Genomic DNA, 23,783 nt, shown 5'->3' on the forward strand with positions numbered 1-23,783 from the left:
CTAATGCCCCAAATATAGAACATATTTTGGTTTTGGTGAAAAAACAGCAGACGCATTCAGTAAGAACAAATGCAACACATGGCATTCAGGACCAGATGACCTGCAGAGGTCCTTTCCAACCTCAGCCATTCTGTGATCCTGTGAAAGAAAAAAGAAATTGCTTTTCTATTTCTAATGGAAAGAGTAAGGAGCTATAAGCTTAAATTGCATAAAGAAACTTCAGTAGAAGTTCTAGTCTAGAGTTGACCTAGAACCACTTAGGCTTGGAAGTGCCTGAGAAAGGTTTGGGGTCACCATCATTGGAGCTTGTCCCTTTGTGACTCCTTCCATCTCTGTGATCCAATAAGTGAAATTTGTTTGTTCTCAGCTTGATGTCCAGATTCTCTCACACACATAATTGTGTCTTTGTTCTGTTACTCATTTCTGTCTTCAGCTTGTGTCATTTGAAGGTGATGAAAGCCTAAATAAGAAATACTTAGCTCAGAGTTCAAAAGGAAAAGTTAGCAAAAGCTGATACAAAATAAATTTTAAAGGTATTTTGAAGGAAGATATATTCTAGTAATTTTTAGTAGTTACAAAAAAGGGTTGCAATTGTTATTAGTTTCTAAAAACTGCATTATCATAATTAATACATAAACTGTAATTTTAGTTGAGAAAGTTACTTGATGGTTGTGTTCCCATTGGTATTATTCCTGTGCATAGCTGTATATATATTATATGTAGCACTTTTCATAATGTATACATTCTAAAGAAATGGCGTTAGATAAATACTTCTGATTTTGTCTTGCGATATTCATGTCATTCTCCTCCATGCTGATACTATAATCTATGTTGGCCTCTTGTTCTCTGTCTTCCCTCAGTTCCCAACTCAGCACACAACGGTTTTGAAGGAACTATTCAGCGATCACACCGGCCTTCATACGAAGACAAAGTTTGCTTTGTAGCCACAGTTAGATTAGCTACACCTCAGTTTATCAAGGTATGAAGAATTTAAATCACTTTCATATCATTTTTAAATGTACTCTGACCAGGAAAACTTCAGAGAAAATGCATACAACGCTTCAAATATTAATGAAAACTAAAAGGAATTTCATTATGTGAAACTGAAAATATCTATGTTTCTTACTTCACATACAGATAGGTTAAATGTTATGCAAAGCATCAAATGAAGTTGCTATGGTGAGTGCCATTTCTAAATAGTCATAAAAATAATATTATGCAAAAAATAAATTTGCGAGTCCTTAAGAGTATAATTTAGCTAGTTCAGTTGAAACAGTTAAAGATAACACTGAGGTTCCACTTTCACTGGAAAAGTTAATAATTTGAGTTGAAATTGCTGATGGTCTTGCTCTAGTTGGACACAGAAGCAAATCTTGTAGGGCTTAATTAAAGCTTGTATCATTTGTCAGTACCAGAGTTAGCTTTATAGACCTCTTCCATTTTGTTTCCGCACTGTTTGTTATTCAGTAACTTGTTTTTTTAAAGAGAACATTTCACGTAACTGCTAATGCACAAGATGTCTTTATAAGTCTAGAATGGACATGAACAAAACATAAGACTTTACTAAGACTAAGCCTGTTCCTCGCCAAAATCTGTCAAAATAAATAGGATTTAGTACAGGATAGTCTGTGATTGCGATTTGAATTATATATTTATACAAATATATATTAATGAAGATACAGGACAGTCTACTATCCCATGTTTGTTTTGATAATTCAGTTCTAAAGAAATGCCATGAAATGTATATGGCACGTGGTTAACCTGCTGTTATGCAGAACTCTCTGAATATTTCAATATTCCACATGTAAATTGAATGCACTGCTATCTTAAGCTGAAGATTGTTAGTAGTAGACTCAGAAGATATGGTAGAAGACATGGTCTATACCTTGCACTTTGAGTTCATGCTTCATGAAGATTTGCAAGAAAAGATGGCAGTATTTGCAAATATTTTGATTTTTTTGAAGTCCTGCTTCTGGAGGAGGATCTTTCAGGTCTCTCTCAGTCTCTTGAGGGCCATTGAATTATGTGTTATACTCAGGCCAAAGTTTCATTCCCGTTTATCTGAACTTAGTACCTAAGGAAGCTTTCACGTTACAGAGGTTTTAAGATCCTCTCAAAGCTTTCAACTAGTGCTGTTCATCTGAGAAATCTCCTTGTGAAGCCTGTGGACCAAAATTAGAGTGAAGATTTTTAATTTGACAATGTTTGTACATACTCTGTTGATACCTTAAGGTGATACTGAGGCTAACATTGACTACACTTCAGCAAATAGTGTTATGTCAGGAATTAGATTTTAGGATTAGTTTTTAGGAATTAGATTTACTAACAGACGTGTGACTGAGATAGCCAGCAGTGAAAGAAGTATTTTAGCACTGCTTTGTCATATTTAAGGTGGAGCCTTACTGCCCGCTCATCTGCCAACTTTTCTCGTTATTTCAGATGGTTTACAGTTACACTTTTTTTTTTTGACCTAAGATGTCATTTGTCAAGGGCATACAGTGCTTTTACAGAAAGCCATAATATGCATGAGAATTAAAGTAATCTCTGAAAGTTCCCGTTGAGGTGTATTTTCTACGTAGGACTGCAACACTGGTATTTTTTGTGACAACTTGTGACATAAGTTTTGCAGAGGGATTATCTCTCTCCATACCTTCCCAATGGTGGGATTTGGCTTTACACATTCTTTAAACCCTTTATCTTGCAGTTTGGCTGGAAAATGATTGAATCCTATCAAGAAGTCAGGATTAATCTCACCAAAAGGATTCTACCAGAAAACTTTTTGGTCCAAATGAAAGTCCTTTCTTTTCTAGATACCCTGTTGACAACTTCAGTAAGATGTCTTGTTCAACAAGGCAGCTTCTGCCAGGGGTATTTACAGTGGGATATATGTAAATCATGAATATAAAATCATTGGGTAATCTGATGCTGGCTCCTCTGTAACAGTAATATTTTTACAGTGCTTTTACTGCTTGCACTTAAGTTATTTTTACTTCTCTCTTGACTTGTGCCAAAATAATTAGAATAAAAGAAAAAACAAATCAAAAGTGTATATCATGGATATATGCTTGCTTCATCATTTGTTTTACTGTGCTGTTAGTGGTGGTGCTTTATTAAATCCTGTAGCCTTAGCAAGGTAGGTGAGTTTGGGGTTATAAAGGTAGTGTCAGTTTTGAAGGTGAGGCCTTGCTGACTGTAGTCATCTCAGGAGTCACAAAGTTGTGCACAGAGTGATTTTGTTCATTACCTTCATTGTGCAGCTCACTTTCTAGTCATTGTCTTTAGATTTCAAACCAGCAAAGGAGAGGAAAAAAACATTACCTAGTTATGTTCACCTTTTATTTTTCCTTCATAGAATGAAAACTTTTCAGTATCTATTTTAAAACTGCAAAATCCCCACTCCATAAATTCATAGAGTTGTAGAGTATCCTGACTTGGAAGGGACCCACAAGGATCATCGAGTCCAACTCCCACCTCCACACAGGACCACCCAAAAATCAGACCATGTGTCTGAGAGCATTGTCCAACTTGAAAGAATGAAAAGGAGCGTGGTCCCTTAGTAGGAACAACTGCTGCTCTTCTCTTGTGCGGAACTGTTTCAGTTACAGATGTTTACAGAGCAGCAGTGTGCTTGTCTGCCCACATTTAACCAGGGCAGCAGCAGTTTCTGTGTTCCATGCAGTCCTTAGGAAGCTGGTGTGGTATCTGGTTGTGACTGGACTCTGCTGTTCTCCTACCTATGGGAACACTGTTGCAAGCTCCTACAAGTGTGTCAAGCGTGCGAGCATCCGAAAAATAAAGATGTACAGATCTCTAATTTTACTGCAATACTTTGCGGGGTGGGTGTATCTGTTTGCAAGCAGCCCATTGTTTGCTTGGAAGGCAGCACAAGAGGAGCTGGCCAAGGACTGACTGGCTGGTGACACGGGGCTCTGTTATTCTCTCAGCGTGAGGTACAGCACTTGGTGGGGCACCTTTACCTCTTGGGTAGGGGATGACAGAAGTTGGCTGTCACACACTGGTTGTTTGGATGTCTGAGTGGAAGACATTTGAACGGATGTACAGAACACCTTGGGGATTTGTTGAAATAGTGGAAATATAATGGTTCTCTTTTTGTTCATGAGTTTAAACGTAGAAATAAGGTGTTGTTGTTATAGGATGTCTGTGCCCGCAAGCCAGAGATTTAGGGAACTCTGTATCCTAGTTGTATAGTCACAGCGAGGTGACCATCTTCCCCATGTTGCTTTTTACCCATTACAAGCACGTACTGTAGTCAGTGTGTCTGGTGGGAGCATTTCACCTCTTCTTTTGCTTTTTACGAGTTAAAAGTGTAACTGCAGGAACTGTTGATTTCTGCTTGTACTGCTGTGCTTGCAGATACTGAGCGTGAGTTTAATGTCTGGTCGTTCCTTTTAAATCAGCCGAATGTCAGCCTGGCATAGCTGAGTTCAGATTCCACCTCAGTACAATGCATCTAAACAAGCAACAACAATAAAGCTGAATACAAATAATATTATATCTATTGTAGAGGTATCTACTAAATTTAGGTAAGCCTGCATTTCAAAAGAACTTATAAATTAGATTAGAGCAGTTTTGAGAGAGATTTTTGTGTTGTTTTTTTTTTTTTACTTCTTAGGAAATGTGCACTGTTGAAGAACCGAATGAAGAGTTCACATCTAGACATAGCTTAGAATGGAAGTTCCTATTCTTGGATCACAGGTGCAATTCCTTCTCTGTATAGCAGCAATAGTAGCTCAATCACAGTGATGGCTATAATATTTAGAGCTCGCTAATCAGCATTAACTACTCATAGCTTTATGTTGGGTTTAATTTTTAATTTTTTTCAGAACATGTACTGTAAACAAGAAAACATATATCATGATTTTTTTTTCTTGTGAAAATAAAATGACATTAATTCTTTATTAATTAGGGCACCTCCAATAATAGGTTATCTTCCGTTTGAAGTTTTGGGAACATCAGGCTATGATTATTATCATGTGGATGATCTAGATAATCTGGCAAAATGTCACGAGCATTGTGAGTATGACCAAGTTGCTAACATGAACAAATCTGCTTTACAGATGTTCACTTTAAAGTTTGTTAAATGGTTGGAATGAATTTTTGTGATGTATTTTGTTAAAGTTTTGTTATTCCCATTCATTTGACATTATTGTACTGCTGATCTTGATTTTTTTTTTTTTTTAATTTTGATACAGAACGAAAAAATAGATGTAACTCTTTGTTATAATATAGATTCTTGATTGTGGTGGACTGGGGTGCACAGCATTATGACTAATGTGTCTCCATTCTTGTAAGAGCATTTAAAAGGCTCTGTAATATTTAATAAAACAATAAAAATATCTAAATATGTAAATGAATAAGCTTTTGGTTTAGCTATCATGTGCTTATATGTTTTTTTCTTATATTGTTTTTTCTTCTGATTTTCTTTAAAATTTTTTGCATGTAAATATTTCACAATATATAAAAAACCTGCAAAAATAGAAGTTTGAATTTTGGAGTTCTCAGACAAATACAGTATAGATTCCTTCTGGTAGAAAACTGCAGTTTTAAACCTGTTGTTAGTCACTATCAGATTGGACAAGGGTTTGTGATGCGTAGAGTTGGGAAATAGAGTTTGTTATGTAATTGCAATATTTACAGACTGGAAAGACAGTAAACTTTATTTTTCACTTTTATAGTAATGCAATATGGGAAAGGGAAATCGTGTTATTATAGATTCCTTACAAAGGGACAGCAGTGGATTTGGCTTCAAACACATTACTATATCACGTATCACCAGTGGAATTCCAGGCCAGAGTTTATTGTCTGTACGCACACTGTTGTAAGGTAAGTTTTTCACCTAAATCTATATTAGGGAAATTCTAGTGGTACGGGAGCTGTACTGCTAATATTTTTAGAGGTAGAAAATACAATAAATAATAAAGCATCACTGCAAAGCTTCCTGAGATACTTTGTAAGCAATATACATCTGAAAAGTTCGTTTATTGAGATGTATTTTTAAAATCATCCAGGGATATAGCACTTATACTTGGTTTGTTCTTCTAGTTATGCAGAAGTTAGAGCAGAAAGACGGCGAGAACTTGGTATTGAGGAGTCTCTTCCAGAGATAAAAACAGATAAAGTGAGTGTCTTCAATCATTTTGTTTTGCTTCTTCTTTATTTCTTTACGTAATAATACGTAAGCAAATACACACTAGCTGGAAGCGTTTGTCCTGTTTAAGTACTTATTTTCATCTCTAAATAGAACAACTATTTAAAATGATCAAAGAAATCTAGGAAGGATGTTTAACCGTAAGTCTACTGCTCCTCTTCTTGGGAGTTCATATGCGTGTGATTATAACATGATATATAACAAGATCCAATTTCTGCAGTTATATTCATACATAAATATTCTTCCTTACTGGAAGCACCCACAATCTGAAAAAACAAGGTCAACACTCAAAGATGACTTAAAGGAATTCACAAGAGGCCTAGGAGCTGTTCCATGATGTGACTTTCTCACACTTTTTAGACAAATGCAAAAATCATTTTGAATGTCCTTGTAAGCACGGCGAGTCTTAGATGAGCGAGCTTGTGCAGATACTCTGTGGTCTTTTCCCTTGGCAGTTCAGCAAGTTTCATCTGACAGTGCTCCTTCTAGTGGAATTAACTTATCCTTCCTCAAAAGGATAAGCAGTTCACTTGTTACACAAGTGCTCAAACTGAACTGAGTTGCTACAGCAGGAGGTCAGCTGAGCAGTCAGTTTGTGGCATGTCTGCATGCATTTTGGTTAGTAGGCTTATATGGCTCTTTTTTTTTTTTTTTTTAGTTTCTTTTCCAAGGATAAAGATTGACAGTGGAAACTGAGCTTACAGATAACAAACAGGACACTACTTCTGCAGTTAAATGCGTTAAGGGGATTGATTAACCACAGCATGGTCTTAGATATTTGCTAACAGAAATGTACATTGTGTGCTGCATCAGATAAAATAGATGTTTCTGTGTGTCTCTTCAGAGTCAGGACTCTGGATCTGACAATCACATAAACACAGTGAGTCTCAAAGAAGCACTGGAAAGGTTTGATACCAGCCCCACACCATCTGCTTCCTCCAGAAGTTCAAGAAAATCTTCACATACTGCAGTATCAGATCATTCATGTAAGCACCAACTGTTGAAAATATGAAAAAAGCCTTCTAAGTGAAGACTTTCTCCGCTTTACTTAAATTCATATCTAACAGTTAATCATCATTTTATTAAAAGTGTGCAAATGAGAATGTCCTTTATGATGCTTCAGATCTCTGTTGGCCACTCAGGTTTTCAGAGGTTGTATAATGATTTCTACTTCTAAAAGTACAAGAGCAGACCCTTCAATACCTTAGTTCACTCCATCAGGTCACATTATTGTTGGATATTCAGGGAAAAACAACCAAGCCTTAAGCTTTATTTTTATTCAGGAAGAGCCTCCTGTAATTTGATTATTGCATTTGCAGAATTGAGATTACTATTAACACATCTCTTTCTGTTGTAACTCTGAACATTGTCAGCAACACCAACTAAAATGACAGTGGACACTAGCACTCCTCCAAGGCAAAGCTTATCTGCTCATGAAAAGTCTACACAAAGAAGATCATCTCTGAGTAGTCAGGTAACTCTTCAAAGAAAAATTTTTGTACTTAAATCAGTGCAGTTTACCTTTAAAAGGTATTACTGAATCCATGTAACCTTCATTTTATTTCCTCTGAAAACACATAATTTAAAATGTAACATTTTCACTTGGTATACTTGACAATCATCAATATGGACCTTCAGTGTACTATATTGTAAGAGAATACAGTAATTAAGTGTGTAAGTATTTATGGTTTTGGCCTCAGGGTTTGCAAGATTGTATGTGAATCTATGCTTTCAGTCATACACAACTTCTTTATATGATTCTGCATTTTTAATACATGTATGTAAATATCTGTGTGTATATATAAATATATATATGCAATTGCCAAAACATTACTGTGTGTCCCTACAGAGCATTCATATAGATTTATGTCTCTATGAGTATTGGTGAATACTTTCTGAAATTTTGGTAACAGGAGAAAATGTCATGCTTCACATGCTTGGTGCTCATATTCCACTTGAACTAATGCATTTGTTTCAAAAATAGAATGCATATTAAAATATGCATTGTGTAATTTATTGTAAGAATAAATCAAAATTGTCAACTTCTAAACTTGTTGAAAAGTTTTTGCCCTTACTACAAATAGGACTTTGAAGACAGCTTTCATTGTAATTTTTGTTCTTCCTGTTTTATACTACTGATTCTTATATATTTTTAGCATTGGGAACAGTCATATTTAAATTATGTATATTATCAATTGTTCTTGTATGTTCTTAATTCTTTAATATTTAGGGTTAGATATTTCAGGAAATGTGTTTATCAGATGTTCATATGATGCTATTTTGGAATTGACAGTTCATGTAAAGAAATATTTCATGTCAAGTATGAAGTTCATTCTCTTCCAGTTACGGAACAATTTTTTAAATCCTAGTCTTTAAGCTCCCAGTCTCTTGGACAACCAGTAACACAACCAACAGTGTCTCAGCCTGCAACTTTACAGCTCCAGTCCAGCGTGTCCCAGGTATGGATTAAGTTGGTTTGTTATTTTTAAACAGTCTTGGTCTGACTATAAGGTTAACTTCTCTTTCAAAAAATCAGTTCTTTGATGCCAAAGTTACCTTTAATGTTCTCTCTAAGTTTCCTGAAGTTTCTCGAAATTTCTTGATTTGGCATTTTTTCCTGTATATTTTTCTTCCCATTATTTGTGTGGAAATAGTTTTTGGCCATTAAGAACATAGATGTAAACACAATTTAAGAGAAAATATTTTGGGCATGAATTTAAAAATCCATCTAGGATCATGATAACTTACTACACATATGCTTGTAACACAGGTTAACTTAGTCTTTGAAACAATTTTATGAAATAAGAACAGCTGTTATTAGGTCTGACCGAAGATCTGTCTCTGTTCTGCAGATACCGTGTAGATAGCAAGAGCTTAAATTGACTTATGGCCAGTAGCAGATACTTAGGGAAGAACAGATGTGGCAGACAGTTTCTCTGTGGGCTTAGCTTTCAACAGTTGGTTGCTGAGAGTATCCCCCCGTTATCTGTGTATGTATTAGCTCCAAGTGAATTTTTTTGGTAAACTGGTACAATTACCATTTTTAACCTGTGAAAGTTTTTAGCATTCACAGTACTGTTTATTGCTAAAGCTTTCACAGTGCCAGACTATTTATATTGGGTGCCAGACTATTTCTTTTGCTATGGTTCTTTTTTTTTCCATTATTTCACTACTTCTGATGCATCAGTTAAATGTGAGTTCTGTAACATTTTTGTACTCACAGATTTGTCCTTAGATGATGATTACTAGCAGTTTAAAAAGCAGTTCTTGATTTCTTTGCTGCTATGAGGAAGTTTTTCATTTACTGCTCGTGAATTAAACGTTGCTTTTGCTCGTCGTATAATTTATACATGGCACTACAGCCAGTGTTTCAGTTTTCAGCTCAATTAGGAGCTATGCAGCATCTAAAGGACCAGCTAGAGCAAAGAACACGCATGATAGAGGCAAATATTCATCGGCAGCAGGAAGAGTTGCGTAAGATTCAAGAACAGCTTCAAATTGTCCACGGTCAAGGACTCCAGGTGAGTTTGTGTAACTCTTCCACATTTGCTCTGTAGAGAATTTAAGTATCAGAAGTGAGATTTGGGCACATAATTTCACAATATGATCTTTGCTGCCTTCTGTCAGCTACCATCTATCTGTACCTTGTGTACTTAAAATTCATAGCATCTAAAGGTACTGTTCCAGAGGCGCCTACCATTTTGCTCCAGAATGTATCTGGATGTGCCCCCGTGTATCCTTTCAGTGCTGAGCAGCTCAAGCCAAGCTTGTGTATGAATCTAAATGTAAAAGGATGTAGTGGTTTTCACTTCTTACATAGTTATACAGCCATTAGAATATTCGTTCAAAACGTGCAGGATGAGCCTTTATTTTCCCTTTTAGCTCAAGGGTGTAAAATTCCTACCTCTTGAATGAATTCCTGCCTCTTCAGATCTCTTAGGAGATTGGCAAACTATCAGGCTGTGATCCTCCTACACACCCTTCTGGTGAAGTGGTTCTGCTTTGCATGATACACTGAAGTAGTCAGCCACAAAGACAGAGAGTCTAGAGGATGCGTTCCCCAGTCTAGCAGCTGAGAGTGAGTGACAAAGACTCAACTACCTAATTCCTGTGTTTTAGCCAATATATGTAATTTTGTAATTCTCTTTTCAGCAGCTATCTTTGGAAGAAAAGAATGGATTTTTCTATTTAAAAACAAAAGAAAAAAAATAGTACCACAAGGAAAGAATCTAAGTATTTTCAGGGTGGACTTCGAATAAATAGTAGAAAAAATTACTTCCTGAAAGTATTAAGTATGTTGCTTAAATTCTCTTGAGGCGTATGAGTTTCTGGCATGAACAGTTTTCAGTGTTTCACTGTGTCTTATGCAAGCCTGCCAGCAGTAGACTGCCTTATAGATGCTTAAGAAGAGACTCACACTGTGGAGGGACTTTATTCAGTACTGTGCAAACTAGGGGACAGAATCCAAGTGCTGCAGATTGCACGTTATTACCATGTCTCATTGTAGTCTTGGACCTAACGTTTTGTCAAGACTCAGAATATTTTTCTGCTGAATTCAGTATATTAAAATGGTGTGATTCAGTATAACCAATATGGTTTCTTGATCACCAGTAAATACTGCATTCATAGTGCTATGCTTCTATCTACTGAGTGTGAGATTTTCTTCGTTTGAATTAGTTTTACTTCTGGAGATCCTACAAATGATCTCAAGTAAGTTTTATCTTTAGACAGTTACAGGTTACATTGTAAGTTACTCTCTAAATAGTACTTGTTCTTTAAGAACAAATATTAAACCTCAAAATTCAGGGCTCTAAAATTCAGGATTCTGATTCGTAATTGTTAAAGTAGAGTCTCTGAATACTGACTCTAAACAGGAGTTAGCCCTTGGCTCTTTGTGGTTGCAATGCTGTTCCAACATCTGTAATAATTAAGATGAAACTCTATCTTATATTGATTTAAAAGTAATTAAATATGTTTTTTGTTTAAGATTTTGAACAATTAGCAGATTTTTCTTAAAAGCTAATTTTGCGATTTTTTTTTAAGATGTTTTTGCAGCAGTCAACTTCTGGACTCAACTTCAGTTCTGTGCAGCTTACTTCTGGAAATTCTTCAAATGTTCAGCAACTTGCACCAATAAACATGCAAGGTCAAGTTGTTCAGACTAATCAGACTCAAAGTGGGATGAACACGGGCCATGCAAGTACACCGCACATGATACAGCAACAGCCTTTGCAGAGTACTGCGTCACAGGTAAAACTCTCATTAGTGATTTTGCTGGATAGAGTTCAAAACTAGCTGAAACACAACAGTAGCTTCCCTGACTCCTCCCCCTCCCCATTTTTTTGCAACAGTGTCCTTTGACTCAAGTTAATTTCTCAGTGTTCGAAGTTTTACAATTGAAATGTGCTTCTGTTCTTGCTAATGCAATTTCAAATCTTGATTTTATTTTAAAACTTACAAATGTAAATAATTAGTAACTAGTAGCTTTTTAGAAAGAAAACATTCAGCTTGCCTTTTTTGAATTTCTATGAATTTTCTGTTGATAGAACATACAGCATGAGAACATTTGTAGTAGGTGAGCTTGAAACCCAGTGTCCAGACACTGATCTCTACAGTAAATACCTAGAAAAACATAAGAACAGGAAATGCATATATCGCTGCTACTGCAGGTGACTTTTCTACACCTCAGCGATTTCAGTCAGATGTCATAGGTTTTGCAAGTTAATAGCCTTTGCTGGATTTTTCTTCTATGAGTTTTTCGAGTTTCTTTTGATTTCATGTAAATTTTTGAAATCCACAGAATCTTAGAGTGAATTGTACAGCTTTAGTTCCTGTGAAGTATGATGATGCGTAGTTTTTGAACCTTTCATCCAGCTCCTGTACTGGGAAACACATTGAGTTGTTACTCACTTTTCATCTCTGTCATGTGTAATGTCAAAGTGCTCTGTCATATGGATCTCCATAGGTACACTAGTATTGGACAATTTATCACCTTAGCATTAAGCTAATTCCAAACTTTGAAGTATGAAGCTAGTGGACTGAGGTGATGTGCATGTTAGTGTGGCACAGAGATGCTAAAGGAATGGAAGACAGTTTCTTGAGCAAACAGCATGCAAGTAGCTGAAATAATAAGGAAAAATATATTCTGGAGAAGAGATTCTCAGATGCCCTAGAGCCAGTCCCACATCCACATCCTGAGTTGATAGAAATACCTGTCTACTTCAAATTAAGAATTCATATGTAATAGAAAAGCACTGACAGTTGTAAAGCACGGGCAATTATGATGAGGAGGAGAGTTGTAGTACCTGGCTATTTTCAAGTGACTAATTCATAAAATGATCTTCCTTTTCAGCATAATCAACAAAATGTACTTAGTGGACACAATCAACAGTCTTCTCTTGCCAGTCAGTCACAGAGCACAGTGTCGGCACCTTTGTATAACACTATGGTGATTTCTCAGCCAACAACAGGAAACGTGGTCCAGGTTCCTTCTAGCTTGCCACAGAACAATAACCAGAGTACTGCTGCAGTAACTACTTTTGCGCAGGAGAGACAAATCAGGTAAATCTTTGAGACCATTCAGGTGATTTGCTATAGATAAATCATATATCAGGTGATTTGTAGCTTATATAGATACATCAGATATAGAGAAGTAGCCTGAAAAATCATGTGATTTCTTACTGTAACCATGTATTTAGATACAGCTGGTTAACTAAACTTTGCCCAAGATAACGTTTTTGCAGACTTATAACTAATGGTGTTACAAAATGGTATCAACCTGACAAAATCTGCATTTGTTGAGAGCACCTGATACTTGATATATTTTTCCTAAGGGACTCCAAATGTCTTCTTCTATTAACAGATTTTCTCAAGGTCAGCAACTGGTAACAAAACTTGTCACGGCCCCGGTAGCATGTGGAGCGGTGATGGTACCGAGCACTATGTTTATGGGACAGGTGGTGACAGCGTATCCCACTTTTGCTGCCCAACAGCAGCAGCCACAGACTTTGTCTGTAACACAGCAACAGCAGCAGCAACAACAGCAGCAGCAAAGTCAGCAAGACCAGCAGCAGCAGGTCACCACAGTTCAGCAACCAGCTCAGCCACAGCTGACCCAGCACCCACAACAGCTCCTACAGGTAATGCCGCATTCTCTACAAACTTTTCAGTCCTGACACTGTCAGCATTGCTGGCTTTTCTTAGGGGTACTTACCTGAAACCAGAGTTCTTCAAATAGTAACCTCCAAACAAGCCTGATGCACAAGATAAGTTTATTCTGTAGACATTCTTTAAAATCCTGCTTCTTTAAAGAGAGGTACTCTTTCCTATAACTTCACTCTGTGCTAGGTCCTATTTTTTACCTTCTTCCGTCTGAATTGCTGCTCTTGATTGAGAACTGGAGGAAGAGACAGATGTTTCCTTTCCAAACTGCTTGCATTTTCTTTGCATTCTCATATCAATGTAAGAAAGTGTGAGAGATGGTCTTGAACAGAACAAGTTGCTCTGGAAAGCATCAGGCAGCCCAGAGCAAGACATGGGGCATGAACATCTCTCCAGGCTACAGGGGAGGGTGAGCAGCAAGTAATCTCGTAAGCAGAGAGTAGAGAAAAACCTTAAGTGGAGCAAGAAGAGAGACTGGATTAAAAGAAAAGGAAACTAACACTCGAGGTGTTTAGAGAGAGAGACAAAATGCACCTCTCCCCTTTCCCAAATAAATCAGAAGGTAAGAAGGTGGAAAGAATGAATAGGAAAATCTGTTGCTATTTTAAGATTCTAATTAACCACTGGCATGTAGCTCACCCAGAAGGTAACATAGGTGAAGGAGACACAGTGGTAGCTAGAACACAAGAGAGGAAGTGCCTCCAAGAAAGTGTGGGTTCAGCCTCCAATGGTGCTTTCTCCAAAGAAAGGTGAAGTCCATATAACTATCACTCTGCAGTTTGTGCACATTCTTAACATTCTTTAACTACTCTGGAAATATTTTTAATTTTTTTTTACTCTTAGAGTGTACATAATTAAAAATCCTTATTTTGCAGTCAGTATTTCTTCTTTCTTGCTACATGCAGTCTCCCCTTTGCACTAAAAGAGTGGTCATTTGTGTAGGTGGAATATATACAGTGGAGTAAGTAACAGGAGGCTTCATCTGTGTTTACATGCACAACGAATAGTTAAAGTTCTGTTTAGGGCTAAATAAAATTTCCTTTGACTAGGTCATTGGCAGATACTGACTAGCTAAAAACATTTTTCATAGGAACATACAATTTCACGCATCAGGCAAAGGCTTTTCAGCCACAAGTTGACATTTCTAATCAAAAAGAGAATCATAGAATCATTAAGGTTGGAAAAGACCTTCAAGGGAGATGAAGAATGCCTGGTGATTTGAATTTCAGCACTCATTTATGTAGTGGGAGTCTGAGGCTTTGGAACTGAATCAAACCAGAGCAGGTTTGAATGTGTTCTCTGACAACTCAGATACTTCAACAATAATACAGTTTAGCAGGTAGGTAGTGTCTATCTGTTTTTAAATTAAGACGTTTGTACAGTTTTGACATCATTCTGATGAAAAAGAGTAGATTTGGCGAAGATGAAGATCCTGTCCTGGATTTTTTCTTGGCAAAAGTTTGGGATTTTTAATACAAACTAGCGAAGTGCAGGGATTTGAAGTAAATAAATGCGTTTTATTTTTTTCCCTTCTTAAAAGGAGAAAAAGATCAGTGTGGTTTTTTTCTGCCTCTGTTCACTGGGGCTTCTTACAGTCTGATTCTGCAGGTGCAGCAGTTGATGTAGTTGCAGAACATGTTTCTGGGTTGAGCTGTCCAAGTGCATTAGCTGCTTTTCTTCAGTACCATCGTCTTCTGGTTCTACAAAGGTCAACATTATAAATAAGTACTATTTCCAAAAGTGATTAATCCATTTCAGTGAGGATGTTTGGTTCTGCAAACATGGCAGTTTCTTTGATGGTTAATTTTTATCTGGGGATAAGTTTGATCTGTGCCAAGTCATGTACTGTTTTCTTGCCTGATTGCAATAACAGCCATACGTACTGTTAAAATAGATTCCTTAGACCCGGTTATGCTCTTGTGGTTTGACATGGAGATGAACTGCCATGTGTTCTACCTATTGTTACAGGAAATTACGAAGACCAGCTGCTTTATTAATTAGATGCTGTAATCAGCTTCATTAGTATGAATTAATCTTTGCGTTGTTTGTTCAGCTTAATTGACCAAATCAGAAGTTTGTTGTGATTGAGCTCTTCTGAGAAGTTAAAAAGAAGCTAGGCCTGTTTCTCAGTACAGCAGGAAAAATAATCTTCTGTTTGCATGTTTCAGACATCCAGGTTACTTCATGGAAATCAGTCAGCTCAGCTTATCCTCTCTGCTGCTTTCCCACTACAACAAAGCACTTTTACTCAGTCCCACCACCAGCAGCATCAATCTCAGCAGCAGCAGCAGCAGCAGCAACTTTCACGACACAGAACTGACAAGATGACTGATCCTTCCAAAGTTCAGCCACAATAGCTGGGGCTCTGCCTCTTTTTGAAGCAAACTACCAGGTAGGGGCTGCTCCATAAACAGTTGCACTGAGGTTACAGAGGTAGCAGTACAAAGCCTTTCTAACACCACGGTCTTGAGATCTACAGCTAACTTCTGGAACCTGTTAAGAAAAGCCACAAGGTGATGATGGGGACATGGCCAACTTTGATAGTTGCCCCAGTTTCTGTGTTCTAAAGGATTTGCTGCCATGTGTTAATTTGTCCAGGTGAAATCTCAAAATGTGACTGAAATGAGAGGGATGCTGAAAATATTGGTATTTTTTATCAGTCCTGTACATTTTTAAAGTATTAAAATGGACACGGAGCAATCATTTGAATTAGCAGAAAAAATGCCAGGAATATAGTCCAACAAACATCTAATTTTTTCAGATGATTAAGGGACAGTAAATATTTTGAAAATGTTGTGTGAAATCCAGTTCTCTGTTGTACAGATGCTGTAAAATATTGTGTATATGTCTGCATAAAAGGAGAAAGAGCAAATTATTTTATATGATGCATGAAAATGTAATCTGTTATTTGTAGGTTTGAATATGTTTCCCTTATTTCTTATGCCATACTCAGACTAATGTTCTCCTCTGTTCTACCCTTTTGTTTACAACATGATGCATCATAATTTTCACCCTTAGTGTGGGCACAAGTCTCCTGTTTGTGCTTTGTCTGTGATGTCACAGTTTGTTCGGTGAGGTATAGTGTGTTGGTTAGTTGACTTCTCGAGGTTAAATTATTGATGAAGCTGTTTGAACTGGTGATCATGCATCAGGGTTCAGGACATTCAGATTCATGAATATCATCCGTCATTTCATAACTAATTCATTTTATTTGAAAAATAGGAATTTGCACTGCTTCCTTGTGGATGGTTTGGAATTTTATTCCCCAAAGCTATCTTTTGATATAGTTCATAGTTGGAAATATTTATGTAAAAGGTTTAAAAAAATGACAGTAATTTTCGAGAATGTTTCAGTTATAGGAGTAATTTGCACAAAAATATATTTACATTTAATAACCTTTTGGGCACTTTTTAACCACTTTCTCTGTGGTGAGAATTGTAACTTGTTAAAATATGTTGGAATCTTTTTATTCTCCTTCAAAAATTAGATCTTTCTTTAGTCAGAACTAATTCAGGGTCATTTTAACAACAACAACAAAAAAAACCCATAGTGCCTTGATTTTAATTCAGGTGATAATGTTGAACATCTTGAATTACAATGTCTTGAATCTGTAACCATTCTCAATTTTGAAGTCTTAGTACATTGTCGACCAAACCTGTGTATCTGCTTCATAGCTATTTCTGTACTGTGTTCATTGTAATGATGGTCTGAGTTGAGAACATGAGCATTTTTGAGTGCTGCTCCCCCTCAAACACTAGTCAGAAACAGAGGCAGCTCTAGAATCTCAGACCTTACAGGTAATGCTCTTAAAAGATCTCAAAACAGAGAGCACTCCTTTTGCAGGAGTAGGAACAGTAACCTGATTTAAAACAAAACAACAAAAAAAGAATTGTTGTAGTGTTTAAAGCATGTGTTGGGGGAGATCGAGATTGCATTTAACACTACCAGGCTATTGATTTAAGAGGTATCACTGAACTAAGACTTCAGAAGGCAACTTCACTTTATAAAGAAAATAAAAAGTTCCAACAGATAAGATATGCTATTTTAAGTAAACGTTCAGTAGGTTTTTATGGTACTAGTTTGTGAAAACCACAACTTCAGAGGAAAATGAATAAATGCAGATAGATCTGATAAATAAACAGCAAAAGCAGTTAAAATTAGTAGGAAGGAGAGAGAGCTGGATTAATCTTGAATACTGAGGAGGAGTTGAATGAATGTAACCAAATGGTGGTGGACTATTTTGTACTATGGAACAGTTTGATTGTATTACTGGATGAGCCAAACCCATAGGAAGGTGATCCCAGTTTAGCAAGCGTTGGATGCTGTTGGCTACATTTTGAGGCTGGCCTTTGCCTCTGCAGGTGTCCCACCATTGCATCCTTGTTATTCCCCAGTTACAAAGCAAGAGTTTGGCACCAAAAAGCACAGTAGTGAACAAGGAAGGAGAAATATAGTACCAAAGAGAATGAGATTGGTTTCTGCTCCAAGAAGCCTCTTTCAACCTGGAGTGAGGAGCAGGTGCCAAAACCAAACATAGCTAGGAAAAAAATCCTGTTCTTTGAAGGGGTTTCTGGCATCCTCTGAGCTGGAGTAATGGTCAGAAACCTGTTTCTGTCAAGCTCGATGTAAAGAAGTTTGCCTTGCTCTATCTACTCTGACTACCACACCGTTCCACCAGTTTCTAAAATAAGCTGCATTGACTAGAGACCTGTGCTATCAGCACTTCTGTTAATGGAAAATAGGTTAGATAAAATTGTTAACGAATTACAGTAATAACAGAGCACTAAAAAAAATCTGGGAGAGCTTTAATAGTGCCGTTAGAACTCTGGAATAGTGGTAAAATAGGTGTATTAAGCTGTTATATGGGAATCACAAGAAATAGAGATACCAGCCAAGCAGTTAATGATGCAGCTTTTTACATAAAGCTTTGTTTAAACTTCTCTTCCCATCTCCCCCTTCCCAAATACTCTGGTGTGCTGCTATAGGTCTGTTGGTAAAAAGGCTCAACTAGGTGAGAGAGAAGTTAGATGACGACAATAGCGTGGCTGCTGAAAGAGAACTGTAGAAATGTACGCTTTGATCAAGAAGCTTTTTGTAACCTCAGAGAGAGGTCATCCGATTACAGAACTACCAGCTCGTAGGGAAAGTATAGAAGATGGGGAAATTCAAACTGGAAAAACAGAGAAATCCCTACCACGAAATCAGGCAAACTTTATACACAAGCAAGTACGTAAGTAGAACTTGGCCCAGATCCTGTGCAAGGATGTAAATGCTTTGTTTCACAGCTAGTGACTGAGAGGTGCATGGTTAAGGTGTCTGCAGCTTCCCCTGTTGCTGAATCAATTCCTGAGCTGTCCTTGATTTGTAGTGGGAAGAGGACCAGGCTATTGCCTCTTTCTTAATCAGCCTTTTGCTTCTGCCTGATTCATTTACTGCAGTCATAGACTTATTTGCAACATCCTAATGAAGGGCACGATAACGAATGCTGTGATGCTGCAGGTCCTGGAGCGTAACCGTTACAGAATGACTCTGACAGAAGGGAAGGAGCCTGGTAAGGAGGGGACGGTGTTTATGAAGAAACGGGCTGGTGGCGCGTAGCGGAGTGAGACAGACAGCAGAGTTGCATGGGGTTTAGAAGACATTGCCTGCAATGGGTGAGGATTTGAAGAAAAGCTTCTAGGATAATTTCAGAGAAAAAAAGAATATAGCTATTTTTATATTATATTTAATATATATTATATTTGTATATAAATATGAAAGGATTCTAGTAGGAGCTCTCCATATGCCTTCCATTTCATCTAGAAGGTTTACCTTCTGCACTACGGTTCCAGTGTGTCACCACCTTCTGTGGGCATCTTGCCTGCTGCCAAACACCAAAATTAGTAACCCAGTATCCTTACAACAGATAGGTTTCATTTCAACTTTATGTAAAAAGAAATACAAATAAAGCTGTATCAGGCAGTTTTTCACAGAAAAAGAAATTTTCTTAAGATTCAAATAGCACTTTTTTTTTTTTGAGTAATGACAAGCACTTTACTGAAAAGACTATTTGAAAAACAGTTTATTTCTTTAGTCAGTGAAACTGTTAAAAAAGGGGGGGGGGGAATCAAGGAAAAACATGCATAAAACTGTCAAGAGAGACATTTCTGGAAAATGTTTCTTTAATATGGTGATCCTTTGAGGCTCAAAGTGCGAGATTAAAAAGGCTTCGAAAACTGGTTGGCTTTGTGTTTTATATGGCACGGGGAAAGGATTACTGATTATAGCTTCCTTTGAAGGAGACTTTTTAAGTTGCACAGTTGCCTATGAGAGAGAATCATCTGGGGGCTTACTCGCCTGCTCAGTAATTCGAAGTGTCCCTTAGGATTATAATTTGTGTGAAATTGTACTGAAGGTTTAAAGATGTGGCCTTTTTCAAATGTTGAAGTCGATTCAAAAAGCGTTTATATGTTCAGAGGTTTAACCCAGGTATTGTTCTGAGTGTTGTAAGTGTCGTGGCACTGGGAGATGTCAAATGTCAGATTCATGAGTTTCTCTATTTGAAATCGTTATTAAAATTAGATGTACAGTCAGAGGGCTGGAAAAATGGTTATTTTGATTAAAAGGAAAGAGACTAGTTTTAATAATTAACTTTTTATTTTTTTACTTATCCCTGGTGGAAAAAAGTTGCAGAGTTAAGTAAGTGAATTTGGGTTTAAAAAGACGTATTTAAACAAATCATAGTAGATGAGACAACTGTGAGAGAACGTTTGGAAGTGTCTTGGTTGTCCGTGAGACTGGATACTTGCTTTTTCAGTATCATGATTTTTAACACTACATTCCTTGTATTTGTTTTTAAACAGGTAATTTTAAGCTCTGTTATGCTTCATGCTATGTCATCTGCATGAGTTTTGCCAGCATGATATGCTATATTCAAAGAAATTGTACCTAAATAAAAAGGAGGGAAAAAAACACAAAACAAAACACTGTGTCTGAACAAAATCCTGTGTGGCCTAATACAGAGACCCTAGCTGAGACTGAGAGATGCTGCATTAATAGACAATCAAGGGGTAATTATTTATGATACACTTCTGGGAATGGTCTTAAAAATGTTACTGCTTTGAAAGCGGTTGGTGAGTTGTCTTTTTTAAGCAGAAAGGTAAAAACTATTTATTTTAAAATACATCAGATTTGAGTTTTTAAGCAGTGTTGATTTCACAGTGTCTTGGGTTTCAGTTTTGTTTTGTATTTTTTTAACTGGCATTAGATTTGTATACGTAAAACAAAAAAACCCTAGTGCCGCTCATATTGACGTCAGGAAATGTAGATACAGTTCCCTGGTGTTCATGTGACCATTACTAACTGTCAAATTTTTTTAATTGAATAAATGTAACTCATTTAAAATTTTGCTTTTTGTAGCTTCTAAGGTTCTAGATTTTTTTTCCTGAGTTGCTTAATGTCACGCTGATCAGAGTTTCACAGTGAAGCGCGCTCTCACCATTTCCACCCAGACACCTGACTTGTGAGAAGTTGCTTGATGTCAGTTTTATCTTCTCTCCCCTCCCCAGACACGACTTGTGAGATCTCAGTAAAAACGCATACTGTACTCTTCTCTTGTCTGCTCTCTGTATCTCTTCGTAAACCGATGGCCCGCTCCAAGATCTGGAGACCTTTGACTTGTGTGGTTACATTATTATTTTGCCTTTACACCTGCAGCACTTGTTTAAGTGTGCACAACCAAAAATCTGTGTTGCTATCTTTACACATACAGTCCCTGCTCTGTCAAAATGATCGAGCAGCACTGCAGATGGTTTATTTGTAGGTGTAAGGGAAAGCTTCTCAAGAATACCCCTTCCCTCTCTTTCTGGCAGGGGCAAAGTACTCTCCTTTAATTCCTGTGACTCTTCTCCCTGGGAGTTTCTTCTGCTGGTGGATTGTCAAAGAATAGTATTTTAAAGGCACGTGGATTATCTCACCTGTCAGCTATGCCACTGAAAAAGAAGCAGAGAGTTGGCTGAGAGCACAATGCTTTTAGAGAAGGCACTTACTGCTCTGAACGTAACCTGTCAGGGTGGTCTAATCTTTTCTCACTGATCAAGGCGTGACTGTCAACGACACGAAATTAATAATTTGAAATTAACCAAGTGCTCGAGGAAAGGTGGGAGGGAAGGAAATCCTGTAATTGAAGCTGAATGCCTGGAGGAAGTGATACATATGCTTAGCTTTTTCTAGTCTGCAGTTCTTTTCCTTCTACAATCTCTCCAGATGCCCATGTAAAGATACTGATCTCTTGCCTTTGGGAATTCAGTAACCCTTGTGCAAGTTGTATACAACCTTCAGATGCCACAAGCCCCATGAACCAAAACAAAACTAGCTGCAGAAGTGCCACACTTAAAGACTGCCTGTCTACACCTGCCCGTGGTAAGCCTGATAGCATGCAGCAAGCAAGCTTAGCAGTTTCCTTAAAGCTGAACTTTGGAAATACCGAAGTATTTTTCCATAAACTTATCAAGCAGTTATAACTGCTGCAGCACCTGAAGCAATGCCATTCAATGTCATTTGGCTGCTGTGCAAATTGAGAAACAAACCCTCTGTTTACAGGAGAACGCAACCATAAAGTGCCTGCGAAGATTAGAAATCCAAAGGTTACTTAACTCTCCACGCTGGGCCTCAGCCATTGGCGAGACAAATTCCTCAAGACTTCAGCTGTCAGAGGGCAGCATGCAATAAGAACAAAAGCTCCAGTCTTTGTAGCACAGCCTCTACTGAACACCTTTGGCACTTCTGTTTTCACATAGGATGTAACTGCAGAAGGAACACACCTCTGTAGTATGTCACAGACAGACAGATGGAGCTGTTACAGAAGTGTTATGGATTAAGTTTAGCAATAAGATCAGCAGCAACTCACCAGGAGCTGACTTTTGGGACAGTACAAGGTGAGCTGTGGAAAAAAGCCACGTCAGCATGGCAGAAGCCTCTGCACGATGGCCAGAGCCATGCAAATAATTGAGGATAACCAGCTGCGTGAGGCTGAAACCACATGGTCCTCTTCATTCAAGAGCCAAGAGCTTTTTTTTTTTTTTTTTTTTTTTTTTTTTAAGCATACAGGACCATGAGTAGCAGTGCCAGGACTGGAACTATTACACAGCCTGCCCCTGGCCAGCTTGCAGAATTAGTCAGTACCTGCCTGTCACACCCCCAGGCAGCAGCCCAGAACAAACACACCCGTTTGCGTTGCCCTGAGAACGGGCTTGCTGTCAGGCTGGACCTGTACTGCGGTTCACAAGGTTTCTCCTGAACAACTTTGCACTGGCAGGACTGGAGATTACAGGTCTACCTTTGCTTACTGCACTTTGCCACATGCAACGTAGGGAGGATTGTGAACCAGTAAGCACCTTGGAAAACAACAAGCAGCAACTAGTTTTTGCTCATTTTAAACTTGACATGATTTTTTTTTTCATCCCAATAGAACAGCCTCCATTATATCAATTTTGTTTTTAATGTTCAAGCCTTGGAAACAAGTAGCTGCGGGCGGTACACACCTTTAAGTCTGCGTGCACAGTCTGAGAGGCAAGCTCCTGTTTTAGAAGCCGATGGGGAAACGCCTCTGGCACTGACAGGGAAATCACCTGGAGCTGATGGGGATCACATTGCAGCAGGGATGGGAAATCCGTGCTGGATCACCATCCACGTTTGTATTGCTGAGAGGCAATAGGAAGGGAATGCAAAGCCTTCCTTTCACCACTTAAGCGTTCACCCACTGTACTTAATATCCTCCAGCCACAAAAGAACAAGAAATTGCAGAGGACTGCAACAATTAAAGCTCGAGCTATTGTGGTGTTTCTAATATGCAAGGCAAACCCAAAGCTTACCCACGCTTCAAAGGGAAAGAGCACTGTTGTTTACGTTTTATATCCTTTGCTCCTGGAAAGCAGGGCCTTGCCTGGCTAATACAACCCCCAGCTCCTTCCCCAGAAGCACTGCTCTCCAGGAAGCAGCTGCACCTCAGGACAGCAGCAGTTATACCAGCACAGTATCAAGCCCGCGCTGCCGTCTTGTAGTGGAAGATGTTTAACACTTTGTAATTCCCAGCCCTGCAAAGGGCTCCTCCTCCCCATCAGCGAGCAGGTCAAGTGCTGCCACTGCAGGACTGCCCAGACATGCACTTGTTTGATCCCCTTCCACGTGAGCACGCTGACGTAGCCAAGAGCAGTAAAACAAAACCACACCTGGCACTTCTGACTATTCCTCGTGCTTTTTTTCCTCTGCTGATCTTATTCTTGCTTGCAAGGCAAAAGTAAATCAATCCACAAACTTTAAAACCGACTACTGAGTACTTCTAACACAACTGAAAGGAAGATGACTTCTGTTGTCCCAGTTACTTCAGGTGATTTCTTACCCCACTTTTCCCCTCCACCCTCCACAAGTGCTTGGCTGAAGTTTCATAGCTTGGGCATCTCTATAAACATGAGAT

At 38.0% G+C, this 23,783-nt stretch overlaps 1 protein-coding gene across 4 annotated transcripts in view; it reads left to right on the forward strand.

The window, feature by feature from the left end:
• CLOCK (clock circadian regulator) overlaps window positions 1-20,976 on the forward strand; it is a 61,390-nt gene extending 40,414 nt beyond the window's left edge. For 3 of the 4 annotated variants that reach the window (XM_084286241.1, XM_084286242.1, XM_084286243.1), the window contains 13 exons: window positions 861-979; window positions 4,634-4,716; window positions 4,928-5,034; window positions 5,697-5,844; window positions 6,064-6,139; window positions 7,014-7,155; window positions 7,543-7,643; window positions 8,539-8,628; window positions 9,532-9,690; window positions 11,213-11,419; window positions 12,522-12,730; window positions 13,032-13,308; window positions 15,499-20,976. In XM_084286241.1, coding sequence (XP_084142367.1) covers window positions 861-979; window positions 4,634-4,716; window positions 4,928-5,034; window positions 5,697-5,844; window positions 6,064-6,139; window positions 7,014-7,155; window positions 7,543-7,643; window positions 8,539-8,628; window positions 9,532-9,690; window positions 11,213-11,419; window positions 12,522-12,730; window positions 13,032-13,308; window positions 15,499-15,687 — 1,907 coding nt within the window. In that variant the 3' untranslated portion in view covers window positions 15,688-20,976. The remainder of the gene's footprint in view (window positions 1-860; window positions 980-4,633; window positions 4,717-4,927; window positions 5,035-5,696; window positions 5,845-6,063; window positions 6,140-7,013; window positions 7,156-7,542; window positions 7,644-8,538; window positions 8,629-9,531; window positions 9,691-11,212; window positions 11,420-12,521; window positions 12,731-13,031; window positions 13,309-15,498) is intronic. The other variant, XM_084286244.1, reaches the window with a different exon arrangement.
• The last annotated feature ends 2,807 nt before the right edge of the window (window positions 20,977-23,783 follow it).

The sequence above is a fragment of the Netta rufina genome (genome assembly GCF_964035555.1).
Source record: "Netta rufina genome assembly, chromosome: 4".
Lineage (NCBI taxonomy): Eukaryota > Metazoa > Chordata > Aves > Anseriformes > Anatidae > Netta > Netta rufina.